This window comes from Dermochelys coriacea, chromosome 8 (assembly GCF_009764565.3).
Source record: "Dermochelys coriacea isolate rDerCor1 chromosome 8, rDerCor1.pri.v4, whole genome shotgun sequence".
In the NCBI taxonomy this organism is placed as follows: domain Eukaryota; kingdom Metazoa; phylum Chordata; order Testudines; family Dermochelyidae; genus Dermochelys; species Dermochelys coriacea.
In genome coordinates this window covers 21,308,105-21,333,601 of record NC_050075.1, presented here as the reverse complement: position 1 = coordinate 21,333,601, position 25,497 = coordinate 21,308,105, and the positions used below count along the sequence as shown (strand labels likewise).

Sequence of the window (25,497 nt, the reverse complement as noted above, 5' to 3'; positions counted from 1 at the left end):
CTCTAGCCAACAGCCAATGTAAGGAATACATTGTAAACACAGACACTGTGTTGCCCTAACTACACCAACATAAGCCCTGCACCTGTCGTGGAGGTGGAGTTACTATGTGGGTGTAGTAGGGCACCTACATTGGCGGGAGCAAGGCTGTAGTGTAGACGCTGGCATAGTTAGGTCAACCTAACTCTGTAGTGTAGACCAAGCCTAAGTCTGCAGCTCATCCGATGGATACAGCAGATGGGAACACAAGCATTGTAATGTAACAATGAAACAATGTAATAGCATTGTTCACAGCATCGCTTTATGACCCACTTATTCTTTGGCCTCTCTGCTGAGACAGCCAACAGGGTGCTGTTGTGATGGTGGTTCTGTGATGTAGCCACAAAGAACGGGACTGGGACAACAAATTTATTTTGGAGGGTGCCTTCATGTGGTGATGACTGTGGGCTGCTGCCAGCATGGAGTATGGTTGAAGTGGTTACTTAGCAGTGAAAAGACTGTTGCCAAGCTCCATTCCAGCCTCTCAGGAACTCTGCATTTCAACATACATCCAACATGGGAATGTTGGCAGTGTGAATATGGCACCAGACTGGGAATCAGGAGAGATGGGTTCCATTCCTGGCTCTGTCATTGACTTACTGTGTGACCTTGGGCAATTCACTTCCCCTCGCTGTGCCTCAATTTCCCCATCTGTGAAAATGCAGATAATGATGCTAACTACGTTGAGATCTACAGATGAAAAGTACTATATGAGAGTTTGGTGGTGGTGGTATGATTATTATTGTCTTCATACTTCGTTATAGATGAAGCTCTCCATTGTGAAGTCCAAAAATGTGTGGAGGTTTTTTTGCCTATTGTCTTGCTGCCTCTTCCCCTGCTGATGGGGATTGATCTTTTTTTATTCCAAATATTTCTCCTTGGAGGTTATTTTGTTCCAGGAAAATGATCTATTATACTTCAAGTCCCTGGTAAATAGTGCCCTTTTCTCATGAAGAATATTGGCAAGCTTGTAGCTGCCTGTCTTACAGAGAGCTAATTATTTCATTTCCACCTACAGAATATTTGCCATGTCAGACAAGCTGTTGACATTTGGGTTTTTACTGTATTAGCAATGAGGATTTCTCTATTATTTTATGGCATAACCAGAGATCTCTAGTATGCACCAGGGCCTGTTGCTGCCTAGGAGGGAGGATGCAGCTGATGGGGTGGAGTGGATGCTGATTGTTCGTTGGCCCTTCGTGCACTTCTGTGTGGGTGTGACGCTGACCTTGCAGAATTCTATGACATAGAGTTCATGAAAGACTCTCTCAACCCCTGTGCCATTTGGAGCAGATCCTGCAGGGGCACGGGGCTATGTAGGCAAATTCATAGCTGTTAAGTCCAAAAGGGAGCATTATGGTCATTTAGTCAGACTTCCTGCATAAAACAGGCCCATACATTCTTGCCTGGGAACTTACTGGTGAGCTACAGCATCTCTTAGAAGAACATTCAGTCTTATTGTTCAGTGTGCCAGATGGTTCACCAACAGCTCACAAGCATCATATGGGGCCAGATTCAGAGCATGAAGGCAGTGGAACTGGCACCCCTCTCTTCCAGCCCTCAGCATCCATTAGGAAAGTAGCTAACAGGAGGGCACCAATGAAGGTGCCAAGCTAAGTAGGTGTAGGAATGTATTCTTCTATCTATTCATTTGCCTTTTGATGGGAGTTTAATAACCCTTGGACTTTAGACTTTTTTTTTTTATTATTGAGGGAAGGAATGTGGCTTAAGGTACCAGGGGGATCCCCTGGACTTTGTAACAAAGTCGAAACTGACTTTCAGTGATGAATACAATGCTTATGTGATTAAAAATAAAACAAAACAAAAAAACCAGGAGTGGATTCAATCAAATTTGAGGCCAGTTTATGTGAGCAGTAGTTAATAAAACTAAAACCCGACAACTTTGTATTCTATGCTCTCCTATGTTCCTAAAGAAGATAGTTCAGGTGTTTTGGAAAAAGAGGAAAGTTAACTCTGAATAAAGTTTGGGGTGTAACTTGAAGCAGTGTGAAGCAGACTAGCTTTTGGTCAGTGTGCAGAGGGAAAAGGTGTTCTCTTACATTCTTAACAACCTTTCTAAGTTGGGTGAGTTTGTGGCAAATGGAGCGTCTCTGCTGGCAGAACTGCCCAGCTTCATAATTCTGCGTCTGCCACAGAGGTTCTCAAACTGTGGGTTGCAACTCCTTTTTAATGCGGTCATCAGGACTGGCGGTAGACTTGCTGGGGCCCAGGGCTGAAGCCTGAGCCCTATCACCCTGGGCTTCAGCCTTGGGTGACAGGGCTCAGGTTACAGGCCTCTGGCCTGAGGCTGAAGCTCTTTGGCTTTTGCCCCCCAACCCAGGGCGGCAGGGCTTGGGATGGCTCAGGCTTCAGTCCCCCCTCCTGGGGTCATGTAGTAATTGTTGCTGTCAGAAAGGGGTCGCAATGCAATGAAGTTTGAGAACCACTGCTCTGCTAGATAGCCTGCCCTCCCCTTGGCCTATCTGCTTCCTTTAGTCTGCTTGTTCTGTATCACAATGTGAACATTACTTTTGCCCTCTCATTTTATCAATGGCAAGTACTTTCTTTCCACAGAAATTTCAATTTCTGCACCCCCAGGCCCCATCATGAAATGCTGCCCAGTAATTTGTGTGTGTGTGTGTGTGGGCATGTGCATGCGCTCTTTCCCATAGGTGCTCAACCCCACCCCTCTGCCCCCCAGCCCCGCCCCCGCTCCACCCCTTCCTAGAGATGGCCTGACCTCTCCTTGATCGGAGACCAATCTGCTTCCCATCACTCCAGTGCCTCCCAGCCTCTGCCAATGAATGCTGAAAGAGCATCAAGGATGGGTTAAGAAAAGATGTTAATTTGTGTCTGCAGAGTCTAGAGGGGAGAATTAGTATGGCGTCCCCTCGGGCAACAGCCTGCTGGAGACTGGTCTGCCTCTGAACCACACCTTTTGCCTCTGCCAACACGAATACCTCGAGTCACTTTGGTAAAGTGGTGAAAGGATGCCAGCATTTTCTGTGTAGAGAGCTTGCCAGGAAACGTGATCCTTTCCTGGGCTGGGTGCTATGAAGGGAGATTCTATCCTGCACCTAAGGCAGGAAATGTTTTCAGTGGGTTGGGATAGTTCACATAGAGGATACTGTTCTAAAGGTGAATTCCTCCAGCTTCATGTGTAGCTGGGGAGAGTGGGAGGGGAATGCATGCTGTACCCAGAGTGTGTTGTGGACACTGGTCTGAAATGTTTGCATTGCAGGATGACTGGGCGGAGGGGAGAAGGAACGGACCAAAGGCTATGACTCTTTTTAATAGAGGAAGGGTGGTGCCAGGTTTGCAGCTGAAATCTTTTGCACTTGCTTTCTTTTTCTCCATAGTTTAACTGCAGTGCCAGAGAGCTCCAGTCCCCTTTTGAGATATAGATGGGGACTTGTTTACAGGGATTGAATGGCTTTTATCACCCTGAATCTGTCTCTTTTTTTTTTCCTCCCCTCTGAAGCTAGCGGGGCGCACCATCTGTGATTAACAGAAAGTCAATCAGAGGAACTCCATTGTTTAGAAATGAAAATGGAAGGACTTCACCCATGATGGGGATGATTATTACCAAGGCAACCAACCGGGTGTTACCCAATGCCAGTGGGCTGTTGAAATTTAATCAACAGAACATGACTCGTGGTTTTCACCCAAACTGACACTGCTTAAGAGTGTTTTCCCTGGTATATTATTAGCCCTCCTGCTTTCCATCTCCTTACAGTGGAAGGAGGACCTGAACTGTCTCTTTACCATTAAAGCAGACTCTGCCCTCATGTTGCTTAGAGGTTGCAGTCGGAAAAATGACACCACATAACATTGGTCTTGTGGAGTTTTCTTCTCTCTTGTTTTTCAGAACATGTGCTCAGTTTTGTAAGTGAAAACGTTCTCACCACTATCCCTGCAAATGCAGCCTGGACTCTGAGAGTCAAGCTGGGTTCTTTTCTTCTACAATATCATTACTGTAATAAGGGATTACAGATGTTACTGAGGACCCTGTGCTTTCAGTGGGCTGCCTGGGTATAATTCTTTACTAAATTGCATTAATCAGCTCAATGTACACAAGGAGGAGGGGAATCCCACTCACTCAGCGGTGCTGGCTCTGCCTTGCTAACGTATGTAAAGGAGTGAAGATGTTAGTGGCTGATGTTGGCAGAGAGGATGCTGACACATGCACCCAGGAAGTTGCTTTTCAGAGCAGAACTTGTACTTTGCATCTCAACACTTTGAAAGCAGAGCTCCGAGGCCCCCCGCTTCTGAATTTGTTCACGGGAAGAATCTCTCCCGAGCAGCAGAACAGGAAGAGGATGTTCTGTCAGCGTCATTCCTGACACTTAGTGGAATCCAAAGGCTTTTTTTATTTAGTAGGTGGAAATCCCTGTTGGCCATTCTTCTGATCCTTCATCCCCCATCATGCTCTCTCTAATCTAGGCTCGGTTATCTGTTTTCCCCTGTGACACCAAAAGCTTTTGAGGTAGTCTGGGCCCCCTTATCTTGGACTCCTGAGAGAACCCAATCTACCTTTTTGTCCTGCTGTAAAGCATATGTACTGAATCGGGGTTTCTTATTCAGGCTTGACTAACTCAGCACTGCATAATAGAAGTCTGTGAGTCACAGGGCTTGCTGCTATTTGCTGTGTTGCTTCTGCTTTTCCAGTAAGTGGGTATGATGTATGCCAGGAAACCTCAGCTCTTTACAACACTGAACACATTTTGCTACAAACGCACCTCAGTACCATGTGCTCCTGACTCTTCCCTCCTTCCCCCTCCCCTCTTCAAATCCGCTTTACTTCAGTGAACTGTGCAGGCAAGAAGGATCTTCTACTCTCTGCTGCTTCTGGGCTGCAGTGACAGCCATACTGTTGTGGAAATATTGCCCCGGCCTGTAATTAAACAGTCTTGTGGATTCAAGTAGACTTGGTAAGGGAGTGTGGGTAAACTCCCTGCAGGGCTGCAGAAATAATTATCTCTTTATCCCCTCCCCCTATACACACCTTCCAGGATTGTTGCTGCTCAAACTGATGGATCATTCCATCTGGCTGTAAACATCAATGGTTGCTGCTTTTCGGGGCACAACAGGAAATATGGGTGAATGCTTTCCAGGCCGAGATGCAGCCGCGGAGCTGGAGGTCACGAGACAAACATTCACTCTTTTTGTCATTATGAGTGTCTGTCTGTCTCTTCCTTTCCCCTTCCATTCCCGCTACTTGGTTTCCTTTTGTTTTTTAGTCCAGATCTGCAGTGGCAACATGGTCTCCTAAAGGATAGCTGCTCCAGCGTGAAAAATATTAACACTGGGCTAGGTTGGGGTGGGAGAGGGGAAAATGACGTGGGAACTAGTCTTAAAACAAGACATAACTAGCTACTGAGTTCCGTGCAGGCTTAGTGGGAGTTCTTAGGAAGGGGGGAAGACGGAAAGTATATGATTAGTTTAGTCTAATTTTGGTATAGGTGTAAATGAAGATGAAGCACGTACTGCAGCAGATCGGGCAGTTCCTAGCTTTAACAGCAGGAGCTTGTAAATGAGACAGAGAACATGGGCCTCGCATCTCTCCCATCACCACCAAAGGCAGCATCTGTGTGTTTACTTATAAGGCTGTAAACATTCTATACTGGGGTAGTGAATCTGCAGCCAGCAGCACCAGATGATTCTCTGCACTGCACTGTCACATTCTCCTCTTCCTCCCCCCATCCCCAATTAAGTGGTTTCCCCTTTCCCTAGAAATTAACCCTTGGAATGCTGGCACTTTCCAGCCTTCCAGATAAATGAGAGTTTGATAGTGTCACATGACTAATGTGAAGGGATGGTGCCCAGAGCACTTTCAGCTTCTGTGATGGGGGAGATCATAAGCTTCCCTCATAGGCCTGGCAGTAGTATAGTATGGGGGAGGTCGCCATGAACTCCACCATCCCCGGGACGGACAGCCAGTTGCGACCTGATGTGGTAGTCACAGACGAGGACCAGAAAAAGATCATCCTCATCGACATCACGGTCTCCTTCGAGAACAGGACCCCAGCCTTCCGCGAATCCCGAGCTTGTAAGCTGGAAAAATACGCCCCCCTGGCTGACATCCTGAGAGCGAAGGGCTACGAGGTGCAGATGGAGGCCCTGATTGTCAGAGCCCTGGGTGCTTGGGACCCCTTCAATGAGTGTGTGCTGTGGACCTGTGGGATCGGTCGACAGTACACATGGCTCATGCGGCGCCTTATGGTCTTGGACACAATCTGATGGTCCAGGGACATCTACATCGAACACATCACCAGCCACCGACTGTACCAGGAGGTGTGAGCTGGTACAACATCGTGCATCAACCATGGGAAAGGGACTGAGACTTTTTTTTTCCATTGGACCATATGAACTGGAACCATAAACTCAAGAATGTGGGAATGCCACACTGAAAGGTGGCTGTGGCACAGAGTCACAGACTTCTTCTGCTTCAAACCCCGCTCCACACAGCACACACAGCTGCAGGATGCTGCTGCTTATTGTTTTTGTTGTAGACGAACTATGCGAAAAGCAGTCCACTGATAGCAGTAAAGGTTAAAAACCTCAGCACGGTTCTGCAGAGGAAGTTACTGCCCTTCAGCCTGTTTGGCTGGGGATGAGGAGAATTCATGCCTGGGGGTGTACACAATCCAGCATCCAGGAGCTGTGAACTGCTCAATAATAAATGCTTAAATGAAGGGAGCTGACATGGAACTTTTAAACGCTGCTGTCACTTTGCCTAGCACAGTTTGTACTATCTAATAGTAGCCTTAACACTCTAGAGCAGCGTTGCTGCTAAGAAGCAATAGTCTGCTTAATGTTCAGCCACAAAGATAACATCTCTGCAGCATCATAGCAGGGCAGAAACTGTTCTATTGACTCTGGGCTCCCCACTTAGTCTTGAATGACCACCATGGCTCATCCTTGACCTGGAGACCACAGGTACTCAGTCCATAGGCTTATGTGACCCTTCATGCCTCTTAAATGCTCAGAGTGGGCTTAATTGAGAGGCAGATCTTGCTCATTTAATCCAACTTTAATTACAACTACTAGTGATAGTTCAGAGATATCAGCTGCTCTTCACCATGTGAACTTTCAGTGTATAGGCAAAATAAGTGCAAACTTTTTTTAAAAAAGAGAGAAGCTACATACCTGAGTTTAAACATACCCTAGAAAAAACAGTTATGCTTGAGTGGAATGAGCCCCCTAAACTTGCTTCAGGAAGATTGAAACCATTTATAAAGAAACTTACTTCCTACTCTGTTGGATGATGGAAGGGGCGAGCAAGAGAGCTCTGTGAAAGAGAAAGGAAGTTCATCTGAAACCAGAAACCATGCAAGAATCTGATGACTTGCAGGTTTGGGTCTTTTCATTGTAAACCCTTTGGCAGGCTTCCTCTCCTCCCCCAACTTCTTCCATCAAATTTGTTCCACACCCATTCTGCATGGGTAAATGCAGTGGCTGGTGGGTAAGAAAAAATACGGTTTATTCTTCATTCTTAGCTGTGACATTGTTTTGGGGAGCACTTGGCCTTAACCGTGACTTGATGGGAGCAGAACATTTTTAAAATGTTTTTGTGGCAGGGCACCAATAAACTGTAGCTTCTAGTAGAAGCAGTGGTAAAAGCAGAAAGCGACACTTGTCCTCTGTGAGTGTTTGTTTTTCAGAGCACTAGCATGACTTCAGCAAACCCCTAGGAGCCAGAGGCCCTATATTAAAGAGTTGAGTAACTCCTGGAAATGTGCGAGCATGGGCAAGTTACTGGCTTTGTGTGCTCATCAGCTTTGCTGGAAAATTGGGTATGTTCACTTATTGCGGGCTTGGGGAATGAGGATTGTTCTGGCTTCTTTGTTACCAAATCTGAAGAGTCCTAATGGGGCTGTAGCCAGAGCGAAAGCCCAGATGCTCCAGTACACCATTCCTTCTTTACATATTGAGAGAGTTACTTTTTCTGCAAAGGAGCAAATTGGTAACACAGCACGAGCTCTATAATCATTGAGTCAGAAGTGCTCCTGACATTAAATGTGCACTTTTTGGGGGGTGAAGGTGATGCGGGGGAGGGGGGAGAGATGAGCTTTACTTTTAGCATATGGGAAATAGGTGTCCCTCCTGTGGCCCTTTCTGCATAAATACAGCTGCTGGCTGGCTGCGCAAAGAGCAAGGGGAGGGACAGGTGCCCTGCGGCGGTTTGAAAAAACTTGGAAGGAGTGTGGATTCTTTGGATCCTCTTAAAATCTCCTTCCTGCTGCTTCCCTGGAGCTTTCCAAGTGCACAGGAGCGGGTGTGGGAGGGCTCTTGCTTGGCACCAACATGCTACAGAGATAGGATCTCCCACAGAAAAGGTGCCCAAGTTAACGATTGTTGCAGGATTCTGGTGAGTCAATTCGCCCTTGTGATCATAAAAAAGATGGGTTGTGCCCATGTGCTTGATTCTGGGGGACAAAATTAACCCCTTTGGTGCAGGACTTCCCATTAAACTGAAAACTAGATCAGCGTTGCAGGTATCTCACTCCAACGTCCTGCTTAGGTCTGTGCAGTTGCGACTACAAGAGTCTGAAATGCTCTCCTTGCTGCGTGAGTGTGTGTAAGTAATTTGGGGGTAAAGGTGGTGTGGGTAAAGCCCCCATCATAGTATCTGGTGCCAGGGCTAGACAAGAGACTGCTTGTTGCACTTTCAGTAAAGAGATCTCTCTAGACTCTCTGTTGTATCAGTGGTCCTTGTGATTTCTGATGACATTAACAGTATATTGTCAGCAGTCTGTCCGTTGTCTCTTGGGTCCCTCTGTGATGAAAACAAATACAAACTCAGCATGAAGTTGGGTGGTGCTGCATTTACAGCATACAAAGTGTTTAACCAAAGACTGAAGAGTGTAACCCAGGAGATTTGTGACTGCTTTAACAATTTGAGTGAAAAGGGAAAAAAGCTATTGTTGAGGCTAAATTTCCTCTTCTGGAGCTCAGACCCGTAGATGGGCTCAGCAGGCTTTGCTAAGGAAGTCCTGAACTTGTTGCATTGAAAAAATGATTATAAACAGGATGTTTGCGAAAGCCCCTCTCCTAACTGCTCATAAGAATGCCAGCCCAGACTTTGTTGGCTCTACTGTTGACTGTGAGACTCCTGATTTGGGGGTGGGGGGCTGCGTTGGCTAACCACCTCTCCAAACCAACCTTTGTAGTTTTAGGAGGCAGCTTCCTGAGAAGGCTGTGCAATCTGCATCCTTGCAGCATTAGATCCTGTGCTTGCCAAGGATTATAAATATAGAGTGACCTCTCTGTAGAATAACTGCTGCCTTCACCGGTTGGCTTCTGCAAGACACCATTAGGGCTGCAGGTGACTGGACAGTGCATGCAGAATCTTAGTTTGCAGTCGGTACGAAACCTGTAGGCTTTTGGTTAGGGAGTGGCTAGAATCCTGGTGTATCATGCCTTTTGTAATGCCACTGTGCCCTGTTGCTGAAGGGTTAAGTGCCAGGCATGTGCTTTGTACCATACAGCATGCACAGTCCCTGTCCTAAAGAGCTTGCACTCTGAAAGAAGCCTGAGGGAAGCCAGAGGGCAGGATGAATAGGCAGTGGATTTTTCTTCTCTCCCTTCCCCCCCCCCCCCTTTGCATTATTATTAAACTCTTCTCAAGTGAGGTTTTTTCTTTTCTTTTCTTTTTTTTTTTTAAAGGGAATGGGGAGAGTTAAGGGGTGTGTGTCATGGGGAGGGCATGATATCTAGACAGGTCAGCATGGCACAGGGCAGGGAGGAGGAGATGGGAGCAAACAGGGTATTAACATTGGCATAGTTCCTGGAGTGAGGTGGTACCAGGCTACCAGTGATTTGCAGGGTGACATTGACAGAAAATACAGTACAGTTAGCTAGCTTATCAAAACAGGTGAAAATAGGACTGAGTGAAGGGTTAATCTGTAGCCAATGTCTCTTAATGAGTTACAGGCATAATCAGTGTGCAGAAACATGGACTCTTGTCAACAATTCTTTTTACAACTGTCTAAACTTGCCCGGAACCTCATTTAAACCAGACCACCAGGGTGCCTGCCCTGTGGCATGTGAATGACTGAGAAATCATTACCCTTTGTGCTTTAAATCCTGTCTGTGTAATGTCCAAATCATGCTTTTTGCCACCTTCCTCAATCCTCTCTCATTTCATGGCTTCAAGTTCAAGAGTCATAGTTCCTAGTGACATCCAGGACTGGCTTTCAATGTGGCTTCAGTTTATTAATAGTAATGATGCCTGGGTTTTTATTTTGTGTCAGGCTGGTCCTGTGTGTTTGTGCACGCATGCTTCACAGCACTGCATTCTGTTGGACGGAATGTATGGGATAGTGTATCCAACACTAAAAGATGAACTCAGGTCATTGGACTTCATGCATTTCGGACTGTGAGAGTTGGACTGTTCAAACTCTGATTTCAGGGCTGAAAGGAGCACAAATGCTTTCTAGATGTTTAGACCAACCAGCCCCAACCCTTAGTTATTCATTAGCATCTCTGGCCTAGTTGAAAATGCATACTTTTTTTTTTTTTTTTTTTTTTAACCTTCCAAGATTCCCATTGTCTGGCTTTCTTCCTCCCGCCCCCTTTCTCTGTGCTCAGCCTGTGTTTCAGATGTATTAACTTTCCTGGCTTTCTCTGCCTTCTCCCCTTCTCATACTGTAAACCAAAATGAGGTTTTGCAAAGGTCAAACACATCAAATATTGATCCAAACAAAGCTGGGTTTGTTGCTCCCCCCCGCCCCATACAAACTCGTAATCTCTCTTCAGGCCAAACCTATAGAACAACCTCCACTCCCTGTACTGGGAACACAAGTATCCATCCCCAGGGAACTCTGGGGATCTGGAGTGACAGCAGGCTCCTGTTGCACAAGAACCCCCCAGATGATGCTTCCCGCCTGTGTCAGCTGACTGGCTCTGTGGCACTCCACTCTCTTTCAAGAGTGACTGCATTTGAGGGAGGATGCTTTAGAGTATTTTGACCTTAAATGCTTCAGTGGGAGGTGTAACCCAGCGGAAGGGTGGTCTGGCAACCAGTTTAACATCCAGGCATCTAAAGGTATGTCTACACAGCAAAGAAAAACCTGGGACTGGTCCTGTGGAGCTTGGGCTGAGGGGCTGTTTTATTGTTGTGTAGATGTTTGTGCTGGGGCTGGAGCCAAGGCTCTGGGATCCTCCCACCCTGCAGGATCCTTGAGCCAGGGCTCCAGCCCGAGTCCAGAACTCTATGCCACAGTGAAACAGCCTCTCAGCCCCAACCCGAGTCAGCTGGCACAGGTCAGCAGTGGGTGTCTAGTTGCTGTGTAGACGTACCCTAAGGGATTGATTGTGAGGTGCTCAGAACTTGCTCTGCCCATTGAAGTCAATGGGACTCCTTACAGCGGTAAGTGCCTCAGGGCTGGGCTTTGAGTTCCCATCTCTTCTTGGAGCTCTGCCCCCTGCCATTTACAGCTTCAAAGAATTCATAGTACAAAAGTATACATGGATGCTCCCAGAACAGGACTTGCATGTGGCTGGAACCTTCTGGCACAGTGCAGAAAGCATGTTGGTAGCTGCTCATTGGGAATCTGAACTGACCCTTATATACTGACTTCTCCTGGGCTGAGCTCGAGGTTTGTGAACCCCAGGGTGAAGGTAGGTCCAAGAACTGAACCCAGGTGTGCTGCCTGGTGGTACAAGGAACTACTGGCAGCTTCTGGTTGGGCCTTCTTCATGAAAGCAATGTAAGTGTTGCTGAGCTGTCTGAATGAAGGGAGTCCAATCCCTACTGGATGGTCCTGCTCTGACATTGCTGCTCTCGGAAAGAGCAGAAGGGGATTCTTGTTTTTCAATAGCCTTAGCATCTCCTCCTTCCCCATTATGTGACTGAATGTGCCACTGCTAAAAAAAAAAACAAAAAAAAAAAAAACCTCCATGCCAGTTCCCATCATTCTGGATTGTTTGCCCTCTAATGCTCAGTCCAGAGGAAGTGCTTTTTCCCCTTTGGCAGTTCCCCTCTGCCTCATTCCTCACAACTCTGCAGGTGAAGATGCCTTTGCCTAGTGCTGCTGCATCTGTCTTGGATCTCTTAATCCGGTCCATAGTAATTTCCTCACTGACTCCTGAGTGCCAGCTGGCTCTCTGTAGAGTGATTGTAAGGGACACAAAGTAGTACATTGCCCTTCTATAGGGCAAAAAAGGGCAACAAAAATTATTAGGAGTATGGAACAGCTTCCGTATAAGGAGAAATGAATCAGACTGGGATTTTTCAGTTTGGAAAAGAGATGACTAAGGGGGGGATATGACAGAGGTCTATAAAATCATGACTGGTGTGGAGAAAGTGAATAACACAAGGACTAGGGATCATTAAATGAAATTAATAGGCAGCAGGTTTAACACAAACAAAAGGAAGTATTTCTTCACACAACGCACAGTCAACCTGTGGAACTCCTTGCCAGAGGATGTTCTGAGGGCCAAGACTATAACAGGATTCAAAAAAGAACTAGATAAGTTCATGGAGGATAAATCCATCAATTAGCCAGGATGGGCAGGGATGATGTCCTTAGTCTCTGTTTGCCAGAAGCTGGGAATGGGTGACGGGATGGATCACTTGATGATGACCTGTTCTGTTCATTTCCCTCTGGGGCACCTGGCACTGGCCACTGTTGGAAGACAGGATACTGGGCTAGATGGATCTTTGGTTTGACCCAGTATGGCAATTCTTCTGTTCTATAGCACCTTCAGTATGAGGAGCTCAAAGCATTGTAGAGATTAATGAATTATGCCTCATGTGGTCTCAGAAACAGGGAAGCCTTATTTCCATTGCACATCTGTGCAATCTGAGGCAGAAGGAGTGGGATGTGACTTGGCCAAAGTTGCACAGTGAGTCAGTTGGAAAGCTGGGAATTAAATCCGAGTCTCCCAAGTCCTAGTCCTGTGCTTCTTAACCCTAAGAGTGTCCTTCCACAAAGCGGTGTGGATCAGTACTACCTCAGCGTGAAATGCCTGGCTCCACACAGAGCTGTAGGTCAGTCAGTTCCATCCTCAGTCGCCCCATCTGAAAGGGGGCTTAGCTTAGTTGGTTATTGTCCTCAGAAGTAAACTATGGCCACTAATCTCTCTGCATGTTGCCCTGTGTGGTATCGGGACATGAAAAGAGACACAGTCAGGGTGGTTTTATAGTGCAGGGTATCTTTCCATACTCTTATCTCAGACCCTGAAAGGTTGAAAACGGACTCTTTGCTTACCTGAGCCCACTTCTGTCCGTGAATGCACACTGTGGTTGTTGGGCTGCTCTGGGGAGCTGGGCTGTTGGCACAGAGCAGCTCTTTTTGAAGTACAGTGTTTGAAGCATTCTCACTGAGATGGATGGGGGTGGGAGGCTGGGCTGGAAACCCAGGCAGTCTGCAGACCAGTGCCAGTGGGCTTGGTTGGCCCAACTTTGGACCCATCAACCTGGATGAGATCCCTCTCTAACATACAGTAAAACGGCCTTATGTGATTGAGTCTCCAATGCTGCAGCTTCTTTGCCTGGGATCTCCTGAAGGGTGCAGTTGTGTGATCATCTAGCACTGCAGCACGCTGAGGCATAATCTCAAACGGCACTAATCCATCGTTGTGCATAATTCTACTATGGAGAGGCTTTTGTTCTTAAGCGAGGAGTAAATCACTAGCCAGGCTGCAATCGTATTAGCGTTTGCCGGTCAATTTGGAAAGCCTCTTAGCTTTCTGCATGGAAATATGGTATCCACATGGCTTCTGCTGGCACTTCCTGCAAGTAGCATCTTGGCTGCAGTGCAAGGAGGGCTAACCTGGTGACTGCAGCTTTGTACCACATGTGGGAAATTTGTCTTGTCTCTCTCACCATTGGGCTATTGGCGCAGGGCCTGGCTTTTCAGCAGTGATCATATCAACAGATTAAGCAGCAGCACTGTGAGGGGATGCCCGAAGGTTAGTCACTGTGGCTATGTCTGTACTAGACAAAGGGTTCTTCCATCACTGTAGTAAATCCACCTCTCCAAGAGGAAGTAGCTAGTTCGAAGAAAGAATTCTTCCAGTGGCCTAGTGCTGTCTACACTAGGGCTTAGGTCAGCTTAACTACATCTGTCAAGGGTGTGAATTTTTCACATGATTGAGTGACATAACTGGGTCCAACCAAACTTTCTGGGACTTGGCCTTGAAGGGTGTTTGGTGACGGTGCAGGAGGATGCTGGGATACCAGCCGATATGTAGTAAATCCTCCATAGTGGAGGTAACAAAGATCTGGCAGTTGACTACAGCTCTGTACTGAAAATTTTTTCCTCAAATCACTTCTAAAATCAGGAGAAAGCTGCTAACTGTGGAGCAATCAAAACCAAACGTAAAAAAGCCCCTTTAAAAAAAAAAAAGTGATATAGTAATTCCAGCCACGTCAGCTCTCTGCTATGACAGCTATCTCATCCTGTTGGCAAGTCCACTGCCCTGGAACAGCCCCTGCTGTATCAAAAGCTGTAAACAAACAAGCCTTAAGGCTGCTCCTTAAGGAGCCTCCAGGTATGGGGGTCTAGGCTGGTTTTGATTCACGTGCGTGTCAGCATAATAATAAAACAAAACTTCCTTCACTGTAGCCAAGTAAAGCTGTCCTGCTTCCTAAGATTGTGGACCGTGGGGACCCCGGGGAAGCTCTTGGAGGGATGTGCTCTGCGTGTGTGCGTCCTGTCGGGAACAACAGAGTACCATGTGGATTCTGTCCCATGATCTCCTGGGAGATCTCTCACTCCAGGAGCACACGGCATATGTAGAACTTGCGGTTTTGTAGCATCAGGAATGAAACTCTGGCTAACCAAAAACACTGAGTGTTTCTATGCTGCCTCCAGTGTGGTGAATAAATCTGAGCAGGACAGAGGGTTACCAAAAGCTAGCCTCGTCTGAGTGGGGAGGGGGAAGCAGGTTTAACTCCAACACAAGCCCTTTTTGCTCCCTTTTCCCTGTCATATGGGCTGTACTCAGAAATACAGGTTTCAGATCTCTTTTTATAACTGATTTTAACCCCCTTCTCTTTGTTTTGCTAGATCATGATTGAGTTTTGCCCTGGTGGGGCAGTGGATGCCGTCATGCTAGGTAAGTGCTGAAAATCAATATCCTTACTTGAACTAGGGACATGTCGGAGACAGAGAAATCTGCACCCCAAGGACTGCGGGGCAGTCCCCCCCCATGTAATGTTCTTGTGCTCCTTAGCAGCGGACATGACATCCTCCACTTACCCGCCCAAGACGTGGCTTCTTGCATGGCTTTTGTAGGGTGGTGGGTCGTGGTTTTCTGTGTAACTAAATAGAAACTCTGCTGCAGCCTTAACTATGGAGCCTCTGCCCCTTCTCCATAATCTGCATGTTGGCTAAGTTGGCAACCTCTGGGCATCTTCCTAGCTACTTGTCATTCTGTTGCATGGTCTATAGATTGCTCAGTGTTGGCAAGCAGTGGGGTGGGAGTGATTTTTTTTTTCTAGGGGGGATGGGGGCCTATAATACTTTCAGCCTGAGGAGGTCTGTTTGGGACCCCATTTATACAGCACGCTGATGCCGTGTCAATTGTATGCGCCTAAGGAAAGCCCTGCAGTAAAAGGAAAAGGGGTTTAGCTGTTAATCTGGGCATCATTGACATTGAGTCTCACGGAGTCTCTTTCCACCCCTGGCGTCAGTAATCCATCGAAACAGCTAGTGTTAGAGTAGACTGAGACTTACATTAATGCCATGAAGCCACCACTTTAACTCCTCCCTTCCACATGTGGGCCCTGCCTCCAACTGAGAGGAGCTGGCCTTTGATTGCTACGAAGCATATTGATGTCGGCTAGAGCAGCACAGTTGCAGCCAGCAGCCCCAATTGGCATCACAGCCCCATTGTGCCAGGCACTGTACAAACCTATATGAAGCCACAGTCCCTCGCTAAAAAAAGGCTCCCCCTGTTGGGGGGTGACAACAGTGCTCCTGGTCTCTGCTCATCTGGAGGCTGTGGGACAAGGTCACAACATCAACTTAGGTCACTTTCTCCTGGGGTTTTTTCCCCAGTGGTCATGAAGGTCTGGTTATTTTCTCCTGCAGAAGTGTGCTGAGCCCATCACTTTCAGTTCCCAGTCTGCAAATCGGAAACCTGTGCCTAATTCAGGAAACTTGCCTAAAGAACTGCAGTGTTCTGCTGTGGTGTCCAAATCACCATATCTTATGGTAGCCTGGCATCTGTGTTTGGGGGCAAGGACACCCAGTTGATTAGGAACGATGCGCTCTCTACCGCGAAGCTGCACTCTCAGTGCTGGGGCTGTGGTGTGGAATTGCTATGGTTGAGCTTTCCAACTGAATGGTGGGTCCCAGTGGGGCAGGAGAGCTCCAACCCACCTAACAGAAACTAGGGATGCTAAGTCTCTTGGGGCTCTAGACTCCTGTCTGATCAGGCCTGGTATCTCCTGTTTCATAGCCAGGCAGCCAGCCTTGCAGAGAATTTGGTTTAGAATGGGGGAGGGAGGAAATGGGTATTACAAAATCCTAACTGACCAGGGGATGGTGATGTTGCCATAATCTCCCAGTTCCACTGTTACCAGTATCGGGGTATATTCAATAGGTGATTTGGGGATTGGGAAAGGCTGCTGCCCGTGTAGGTAAATCAGTCCCAAGAGGGTCTGACTAAGAGTTTCTTAATAGTAGAGGTGGTCTGAAAAACAAGGGGAAAGAGACAGTCACAACCATTTACATTTGCCTTTGTCTTGATAGCATGCTCCTGAACAGCTGTGCATTGAAAGCCTTGCTTCGGCCAGGCTCTTAGCTGAGGGTCACTGAAAATCTCCAGCTTTGAGTTACTGAAGGGAAGTGGGAGATGGAAAAGTAGGAAGAAAATCAAAACTGCTGAACCAGCATCTTTTCTCTGATTCTGCGATTAAGTTCCTTGGCTTTGAATGAATGGCTGTCCTACTTAACATAAGTTCCCTTCAGTCCTTGAGTCTGCCCCCTCCTTTGGTGTACAATAGGCTCTTCTAGCTGCCTGGAACACATCTACATCTGTTCCAGCTGCCCGGATCTGCAGGTTCAAGCGTTGTCCATTTTTTACTAAACTTCGGGCACAGAAGGAAGATTTAATACAAGGAGGCTGGGTGGGGAGAGGGGAGTGGAGGCCTGACTCTTCTCAACATTCTGCATGGTAGCCGGTTTGCTGAGATGGTGCCTTGGGATAAAGGTCATAGAGTGAGGATCTCCCTGATGGGTGAGGGAGAGCACACAGGAGCATAACTTTGTTTCTTGGGCGTCTCAACGAGCTGCAGAAAGAGAAGTTTGCTGTCGTTACCATTGGGCCAACAAATTTGTATGAATTGTGCCTGTGTCTGGTGACTAGGCCTAGCACCACTTAGGTCATGTCTCTCCCTGTGCCCACACTGTCTTGTGGCCAGCTTCTCACTGTTTGGGGCAGGGATTGCAGTCCTCCTTGCCTTAGTGTGCAAATCGGTATCCCAGTGCAGATTCTGGTGTCTCCTGCAATTAAAGTTCAGGTCTGTTCTCTCCACAGTGCACCAGTGGTGAGTACTTCTGTCCAGCCCTCAAGGTGGGAAATCAGACTCCCTTTTAGGATTCCAGGGATGACTGATTTATAGGCTTCCCTCAAAGGGAAATGTGTGTACCATCTGTGATGCTCTCATGCCAGTTGACCAACGTGTGTGTCCCAGGGGGTTCAATAGAACACCAGTTCTGAAAGCATGTGGCAATATTGTGCTCTGAGTTTAGGGAATTAACTTTCTTAATACTAGAGCGATTTGTATTGGTGTCCCACTGACCTAACCGATGTATAGTGGCCATATACAGGCTGCTGCACAGGCTCTGGGTCACAGGCTGCATCTGTTGCTCAAGTGAAGCCTCTCTAATCCCTCTTGGTTTAACTGCTGTCTCTCTGCAGAGTTGGATCGAGGCCTGACGGAACCCCAGATTCAAGTGATTTGCCGCCAGATGTTAGAGGCTCTTGTCTACCTCCACAGTAAAAAGATCATCCACCGTGACTTAAAGGCAGGCAATGTACTACTGACCCAGGATGGAGATATCAAACTCGGTGAGCTTTTAGTTGGGGATGTCACAAAGAGAGAAGATGGGTGCATGCTTGCTAGGTGTATAATTCTGAATTGGTGGCGATTCAGTCTCCCCTGAGTAGTGTTGCTGTACTTGTGACTGTATTGTAATAAACTCTTAGCAATTGTGCACAGTCTCTTACAAGCCACATTTTAAGAAGCCTTGGGTGTTATCTGTACGTCAGAAACAAAACTTCAGGTTAACATTTTTTCAGATGCAAAACATCCCTCCAATGGGAGAGGGGTAATGTGCACTTGTTTGTAAGGGTCTCTTGCCCTGAAGCCTTGCTTCTCATCCTTATCTATTGGGTATGGTTATAGGAGGAAGGGGGCAGGCTTGATGTCACTCAGTAGGATACATGCTTGGGAGGCAAAATCTGCTGTGAAACTAGCCAGTGTATTTATTCTGAGGAGTTTACTTAATACCTGGTGGAAATAAAGATGCTGGGAAGCTTTCTGCACACTACTGGGGCAGAAGACTAGAACGGAAGCAAGACAGTTGGAAGGAATAAAGACGTTGCCGCTTGAGCAATGCCGGCTGCCTACTGGCTGCAACTCAGCTTTCAGAAACCTGCTGCTCTATAGATTTTCTTTAACCTGAAGCTCAGGTTTGGCAGCTGAGCAAATGGAAGATGGAAATGAGGACGGGGAGCATGTCTCTCTCTTTCCCATCAGCTCCCGTGTAAGGGGACTTCCTACAGTGAGGGAGTGTTGGTCTGGCTTGCACATCCTTCAGGAAATTGCTTCACCAGATCTTCCGCCTGAATGTCTTCATGGGTACTGTAACACGCTGGCTTGTTGAACAGTTGCTCAGGGTCAGGCAGCGGCTTTGGATCATGTGTTATGAATTCTCCTCTGAAAAATGTACCACAGGTGATGCCAACACTTGCATAAAGGGGCAGAATTTTCCTGCTGTCCTGCAATCGTGGTTACAATAAGGAAAGGAATGGAGTGTATTACGTTTAGGGCATCTCTCTCCTGTCCAGTCACTCCTTGCAGTGATGGTTCTTCTGTTATTTTAATCACTGTTTCTGTTTTGTTTCACATCTTGCAGGATGCCCAGAAATTGTACTTTGGGTATGAAACATGTGCAATGCAAAAATAGGCAGTATTATACGGTCTCCCCTTTCCCAGGGAATATCAATGCTGGAGTAATGTGCCAGACTGGCAGGGCTGGAGACTGGACTAATTCCTCTGTCTACGGAGCAGGCCTGGCACAAGGCAGGGCAAGCTTCCCTGAAGAACTGCTCTGCCAACATGCTGTGAGCCTGAGTTGAATTGATCTCCCTCTACTCCCTAGAGATGAGAGGCAATTCATTCTCTGCAACCCAGCCCGTATTGTACAAGGCCTCTCTCTTGAGGCTGCCAACAGGAATGATGGTGCTGATAGTGGTGGTGGGCTTTTATGATGTGTCTGGGAACAGGACTAAGATCTGTTCCAGTTCATTACATGGGAACCAGTGAACAGACAACAGATGACCACTTAAATCTTAAATGGGCCACATTCAGTCAGCAACCCAGAATCACTTGACCCTTCTAACTCAGCTCCTTAAGGGATATATGATGGGATGGGGGAAGGAATCTTCCAAAGGGAATAAGAACCACAGAGACAGGGCTGGGCTGGAATGAGAGCAAAACTGAGGACCTCTTAAAGTTGTGAGAATGGCCATATTGGGTCAGATCAATGGTCCATCTACCCCAGTATCCTGTCTTCCAACAGTAGCCAATCCCAGATGCTTCAGAGGGAATGAACAGAACAGGGCAATTATTGAGTGATCCATCCCCATTATCCGCTCCCAGCTTCTGGCTGTTAGAGGTTTAGGGACACCCAAGGCATGAGGTTGCTTGAAGAGTCTTATTGAGTTGGTTGGTGCTGCCTAAAGTCTCTCTTCTGTAGCTGGCACAGAATGCTTCCTGTTAACCAGGAGGGAGATGGCCAATGTCACTCAATAATTACCATTTGTTGGATTGCGGGGAAAGGAAAGGAGGTAATTTTGACTTTTATTTTTGAGACCAAAATAAGGCAGACTTCTTGTTAACAAATTGTGCCTCTAAGAGACATGGCAAATGGACTTGCATGGAGTATCTGATTCATACTGCACAGCATTCTTGCCTTTGCTTTACGATTCTTAAAGGTCTTTTGGTTCTTTTAGAACATCTAATGTGATTAATCTCTTTGCAGCTGACTTCGGAGTGTCTGCCAAAAACATTAAAACTTTGCAGAGACGAGATTCCTTCATTGGGACCCCTTACTGGTGAGTAAACTGGCTTGTTCAGCAGCCTTATATTGAAAGGTGAATTCAGTGGGAGCTGTGCCTTCTCAGCACCTTTTGGAGGTCAGACCAGAAATCTAGAGTATAACATTGTCTTACTAGGGACGAGGATGTGATGAACATAGGGTCCATTTAACCAGGTTGCCTTATTGAGTGTGGATAGGAGGATTTTAGCGTATGTTCAGAAATCTTAAGAAAAAAAATAACGAAAATACCCATTCTGTACCCTCTCTGCTTTCAAGAGTCTCCTCAACTGTGTATATCGTAAAGGGGCAGCAAGGAGATGAACAGAAATGCTCTTCAGCATACTCTTCTGTTGGAATGGCACCCCTCCCTCAAACCCAGTGCAATTTCAACAACTTGGAAGTGGATGGAATCTGGGACATGTGCTCTCTCTCCTTCCTCCTCCCCCGCCACATATGGTGGAATGTTCTTTGAAGCAGCTCCAAGTGCATGGGAGCCACAACTCACTCTAGGAATTTAATCTCTAAATCACCCTTGTGCTGAAGGAATGGGATCAATGAGCATTAATTTATTGTCTGAAGCAGCATCCGTGCCAGATGTCACCGCTCTGGAGGTTTTCACAGACTGCCTAGGCTGTCTCAGCCGATCTGGGAATGGGGGAGGAGGAGGGGAAATATGGGTCTTGTCAAACCGTGGGAAGGCTGCTGTTCCTCCTTGGCTAGCTGTGAAATCCTATTTCAGGTGAAGGTGCAGTGCTGCAGATCAATGAGATGGTTTAAATACTGACTCCTGGGGCTTGTGTGCAGTCAGGCTACTCTTGGAAACATAGAATCATAGAATATCAGGGTTGGAAGGGACCCCAGAAGGTCATCTAGTCCAACCCCCTGCTCAAAGCAGGACCAAGTCCCAGTTAAGTCATCCTAGCCAGGGCTTTGTCAAGCCTGACCTTAAAAACCTCTAAGGAAGGAGATTCTACCACCTCCCTAGGTAACGCATTCCAGTGTTTCACCACCCTCTTAGTGAAAAAGTTTTTCCTAATATCCAATCTAAACCTCCCCCATTGCAACTTGCAACAAACAACATGCTTGTGTTGGTAGCAGGATGCCTTGGACAGTCCTCACTCCCCCTTGTGCTCTCCCTCGCAGGATGGCCCCTGAGGTGGTGATGTGTGAAACCATGAAGGACACTCCCTATGACTACAAGGCCGACATCTGGTCCCTGGGTATAACGCTGATAGAAATGGCCCAGATAGAGCCCCCTCACCATGAACTCAACCCCATGCGAGTCCTGCTGAAGATTGCCAAGTCTGACCCTCCCACTCTCAACTGCCCTTCTAAATGGTAAGAAGGCAAATGACTCCCACACTTATGAGAGCACGGAAGCTCTTTGCTGTGGCTTCCCAGTGATGCTGGGCTCAGCTGTTTGCATCGTGTGCTATGCAGACTCCATCCAGGGAGTTCCTTTCCAATTATTATGTGTTTTAAGGTCCTCAGAGTTCAAAGACTTCCTGAAGACGGCACTTGATAAGAACCCTGAGACTCGGCCAAGTGCAGCACAGCTACTGGAGGTAGGCAGATGTCCTCAAGAGAGCTGAGCCCTTCAGACTGGCCTTTGTGTTGAATGTTTAGTTTGTTTTGGATTTTAAGCACTCCACATGTCTAAGTAACCTGTGCACATCCCAAACCTTGTCTTAAGCCAAACTTACTGGTCCTCCCTAGTTTTCTAGTCCACTTGTACTTCCCCAGGGTTTCTCGCTGTGCTGATAACACCCTCTTACAGGCAGACTGAGTTATATATGAGCTTTGATGTATCTGCTTGTTAAAAGGCTATGTCTGGACAAACTCTCTGGTATGACCAGAATACCCTGTGCACTTGTGCAACAGACAATAATTTAGGAGTAATGCTTGGGGTAGGGTGACCAGATAGCAAGGGTGAAAAATCGGGACAGGGGGTAGGGGTAATAGGCACCTATATAAGACAAAGTCCCAAATATCAGGACTGTCCCTATAAAATTGGGACATCTGGTCACCCTAGCTTGGGAGTCCTTCTTACCCAAAGATCAGCTAGGAGTGGAATGGACGTACATAGTATTTGGGGTAGAGGTTGCAAGTTGTTTAGCACCCACTACTGACTAATTCATGCTGTGCCTTTAGGGCTAGCTCTGACAACACTATTCTCTCTGGTCACCTGAATGTCTGGAGGGAGCAAGATGTTGCAGTAATGGTTTCCAGATGACCTAGTTGGGGGGGGATTGTCCAGAGAGAAGCTTCTGCCATAAACTGGAAATGGAAAATAATCTTAATGCTTAAACAGCAGCAGCCAGAGCATGGGGCTGATCAGCAACTGGAGAGTTCGCAGTCCAGCCCAGGATGGCTGTAGGATCCAGGGGAGGGAATGGCATTTGATTGTACAATGGACATCCATGATGTAGATGCAGACGGGTCAGTGTTAAGGTTGCACAGGCCATCTTAATCTGTCGCTTCCTGACGTCTGACTGCTTCACTCAGAAGCATTGACCTTTGTTAGATTTCGTTGTTGATATTCCGTACAAATCAAAGTGTAGGCTGTCCCTGCTGCAGAGTACATAGTCTCATCCTCTGTTTGGAAAGTGCCTGCTATGTTTTGGGCCCTACAGCATTCGAAAGCTGTTCCCATTGAAGCCAATGACAAAATTGCGATTGACTCCAATGGGAGCAGGAATGGGCTCTGATTTCCTAGATGCGTCAAGGTGGCAGATGCTGTTTGAAGTTAAATTCACATCCCCACCCTCACCCTTCAAAAACGTAAAATGCTAAATGCTTTTTACCGCCTGTCTGAATAATTTGTATATGGTGCTGGCGTATCTTCTTGATGCTTCAAGCTTTACACAATGGTCAGTCATGTGGTTTTGTTTGACTGATGAGCATTTCATTTGGTATGTAATGTGCCTCTTTAAATCAGCTTCTGATCTCGAAAATTGACAGTTCTGGCCTAATAACCCCGAGTGGATGAGAGAGTGCAGTAGCCTGTGGTTTGCCACCCAGAAAAGTTCGACTGGGGGTATGTTTTACCTTGTTCAATAACAGGAAGTATACAATATACTCCATGGCCTCTAGATGAAGCTTAGCACAAATGTACGCTCTGTGTGTGACTAGGGATTTGACTGCAATTTCCATTACACATCCCTCCACTCTGTTTATACATATGGTTCTTAAAGATGCCACTCTCCATCAGATGAGACCCACACCATGCATGCATCACAGAGACCTGAGATTCTGCTCCCGAATCGTTCGGTGTCAAGGGGAGGGCATCGTACCATATCACTACTGCAGCAAGTGCCTTTTGTTTAAATGCAGCTGTTGCTCTGTTTGGTAAATGTTAACGCTGGATTTTGCAAGGCTGTGTAGTGTTTACAACATTTGTATCCACGTGCAGTCCCTCATACCACGCAAAACAAAGTTCAAAACAACGTAAAGCTCTGGATTTGTATCCACAAATAGGCACAGCCTATGGCTGCCTTTAACTGCCAGGCTTTCTGATCTCTGACAGGACGTTTGAATCCAGGACCCAAACAGGGTGGACTGGGCTTATTTCAACCTAGGAAAGCTAGTAATGCTAGCTAGCTGGCAAGGGCCTTAGACTCAGTTTATTTTCTCTTTCTAGTCAGTTTCTGTTTGCCCCAGTGTGCTCTGACACGGCCGGTTCAGAGGTGGGAGTCTTTCTAACACGTGTGTGATTGGGTTTGCAGCATTCCTTTGTTAACAAGGTCACTAGTAACCGAGCCCTGCGCGAGCTGGTGGCGGAGGCAAAGGCCGAAGTGATGGAGGAAATCGAAGACAATCGGGAGGAAGGAGAAGAGGATGAATCATCGGAACCTCTATCTGTAAGTCCTGTTCTCTCCCTCTGCTCAGCCTCTCCTATTTCTTAGAGGGTGGAAACTTCCTATAAAGTGGCTGTAAAAGTGCAGGCTGGGAGAGTGCAGGACAAAGTTCCTACAGGAAACTGTCAGAATTGAAAGCAATGACTTCTTTTTTTTAAACCATCTGTGCCTCAGACTCCCGTTGAGGAAAGGCTGCTGCCTTAGGAAGTCAGGAATGGGGGCCGCAGTTCCATGTCTGCCCAGGGTACTGGAAAATAATGTCGCTGGAGGGACGCCAAATTTTCCCTTCAGAGGAGGAACCCACAATTGTTGCTGCTGCTGGTAATGCCTGGCTTTCAGCAGGATGGCAGCACTAGGGCAGACTGGCTAGCTGGCTCCAAGGGCAGGGAAGGCATTCCCCTCTGCTGATACCCCTCCAGTTACGCAGTGCTCTTGGCAGTGGTAACTGAAGCAACAGCCAGTTGCTCTGGGATCAGGGCACTGCTGACTGTATTAATATCATCCTGGCAGCACTGGATTCTGGTTCATGATGTGCTGCTAGGGGGTTCCTTGAGACAGGTCACCCCGAGAAGTGCAGAACAGAGGGGAGATGGCAGTTTGACTCATAACAAAGGGTAAAATAACTAGGCCCATTTGGTGACTTAGCAGGAAATATTTTGGGTTTGGGAGCTGTCTGTGTGCTCCCCTCATACTTCCACGCCCCATGGGATGCAGGGGGCTGTGGGGTCATGACTTCACCTCCAGGCTTGAGGGAAGAAAGGTGAGTGCCGTGCCCTCTTGCCCCTTCTCCTCTCCCCCAGACAATGTAAGCCATAATAAGAGCATCTGAAGTGGTCCAGTGCTGTTCCAGGAAGATGGTGAGCAAGGCATGGACTCGGGAGGCTGGGGCAGCTTGGGGCTGGACAGCACAAGGTAGAAATGGAGACAGAAAATTCAGCGAAGTGGCAGAGAGACATAACTAACAGATCCAGGACAGGAGCTTGCAGAGCTGCCTCTGATGCCAGTGTCTAAGGCTCTTGAGAGCAGGCTAGAATGTGGCTATCCCAGAACCTTTGTGAGAGAGATGCCAGCAGGAGGTCAGGATTTTTCTGACCCAAGAGGGACTTAAACTCCCACAGCATGGTCACTATTGAAATTGGACACAATCCAAAAGAGGAGCTATTAAAAACCCAGTGGTGTTAGCCAAGAGAAGAGAGCAGCAGTAGTCTGGGCCGAACATGGTATCTTGGGAAAGAACCCAAACTGCCTTGCCAGGATTTCAGCCATACGAGCTAAAGAGCAAAACCCAGCTAAACACGCTGGACCTGGGTCCATTTCTC

General features: G+C 47.2%; 1 protein-coding gene across 1 annotated transcript in view; it reads left to right on the top strand.

Moving 5' to 3' along the window:
- The window catches only part of STK10 (serine/threonine kinase 10), a 75,928-nt gene that overhangs the window by 31,101 nt on the left and 19,330 nt on the right, over positions 1–25,497 (top strand). The window contains exons 3-8 of the mRNA XM_038413315.2: positions 15,057–15,105; positions 17,917–18,066; positions 20,265–20,337; positions 21,465–21,659; positions 21,805–21,886; positions 24,047–24,181. Coding sequence (XP_038269243.1) covers positions 15,057–15,105; positions 17,917–18,066; positions 20,265–20,337; positions 21,465–21,659; positions 21,805–21,886; positions 24,047–24,181 — 684 coding nt within the window. The remainder of the gene's footprint in view (positions 1–15,056; positions 15,106–17,916; positions 18,067–20,264; positions 20,338–21,464; positions 21,660–21,804; positions 21,887–24,046; positions 24,182–25,497) is intronic.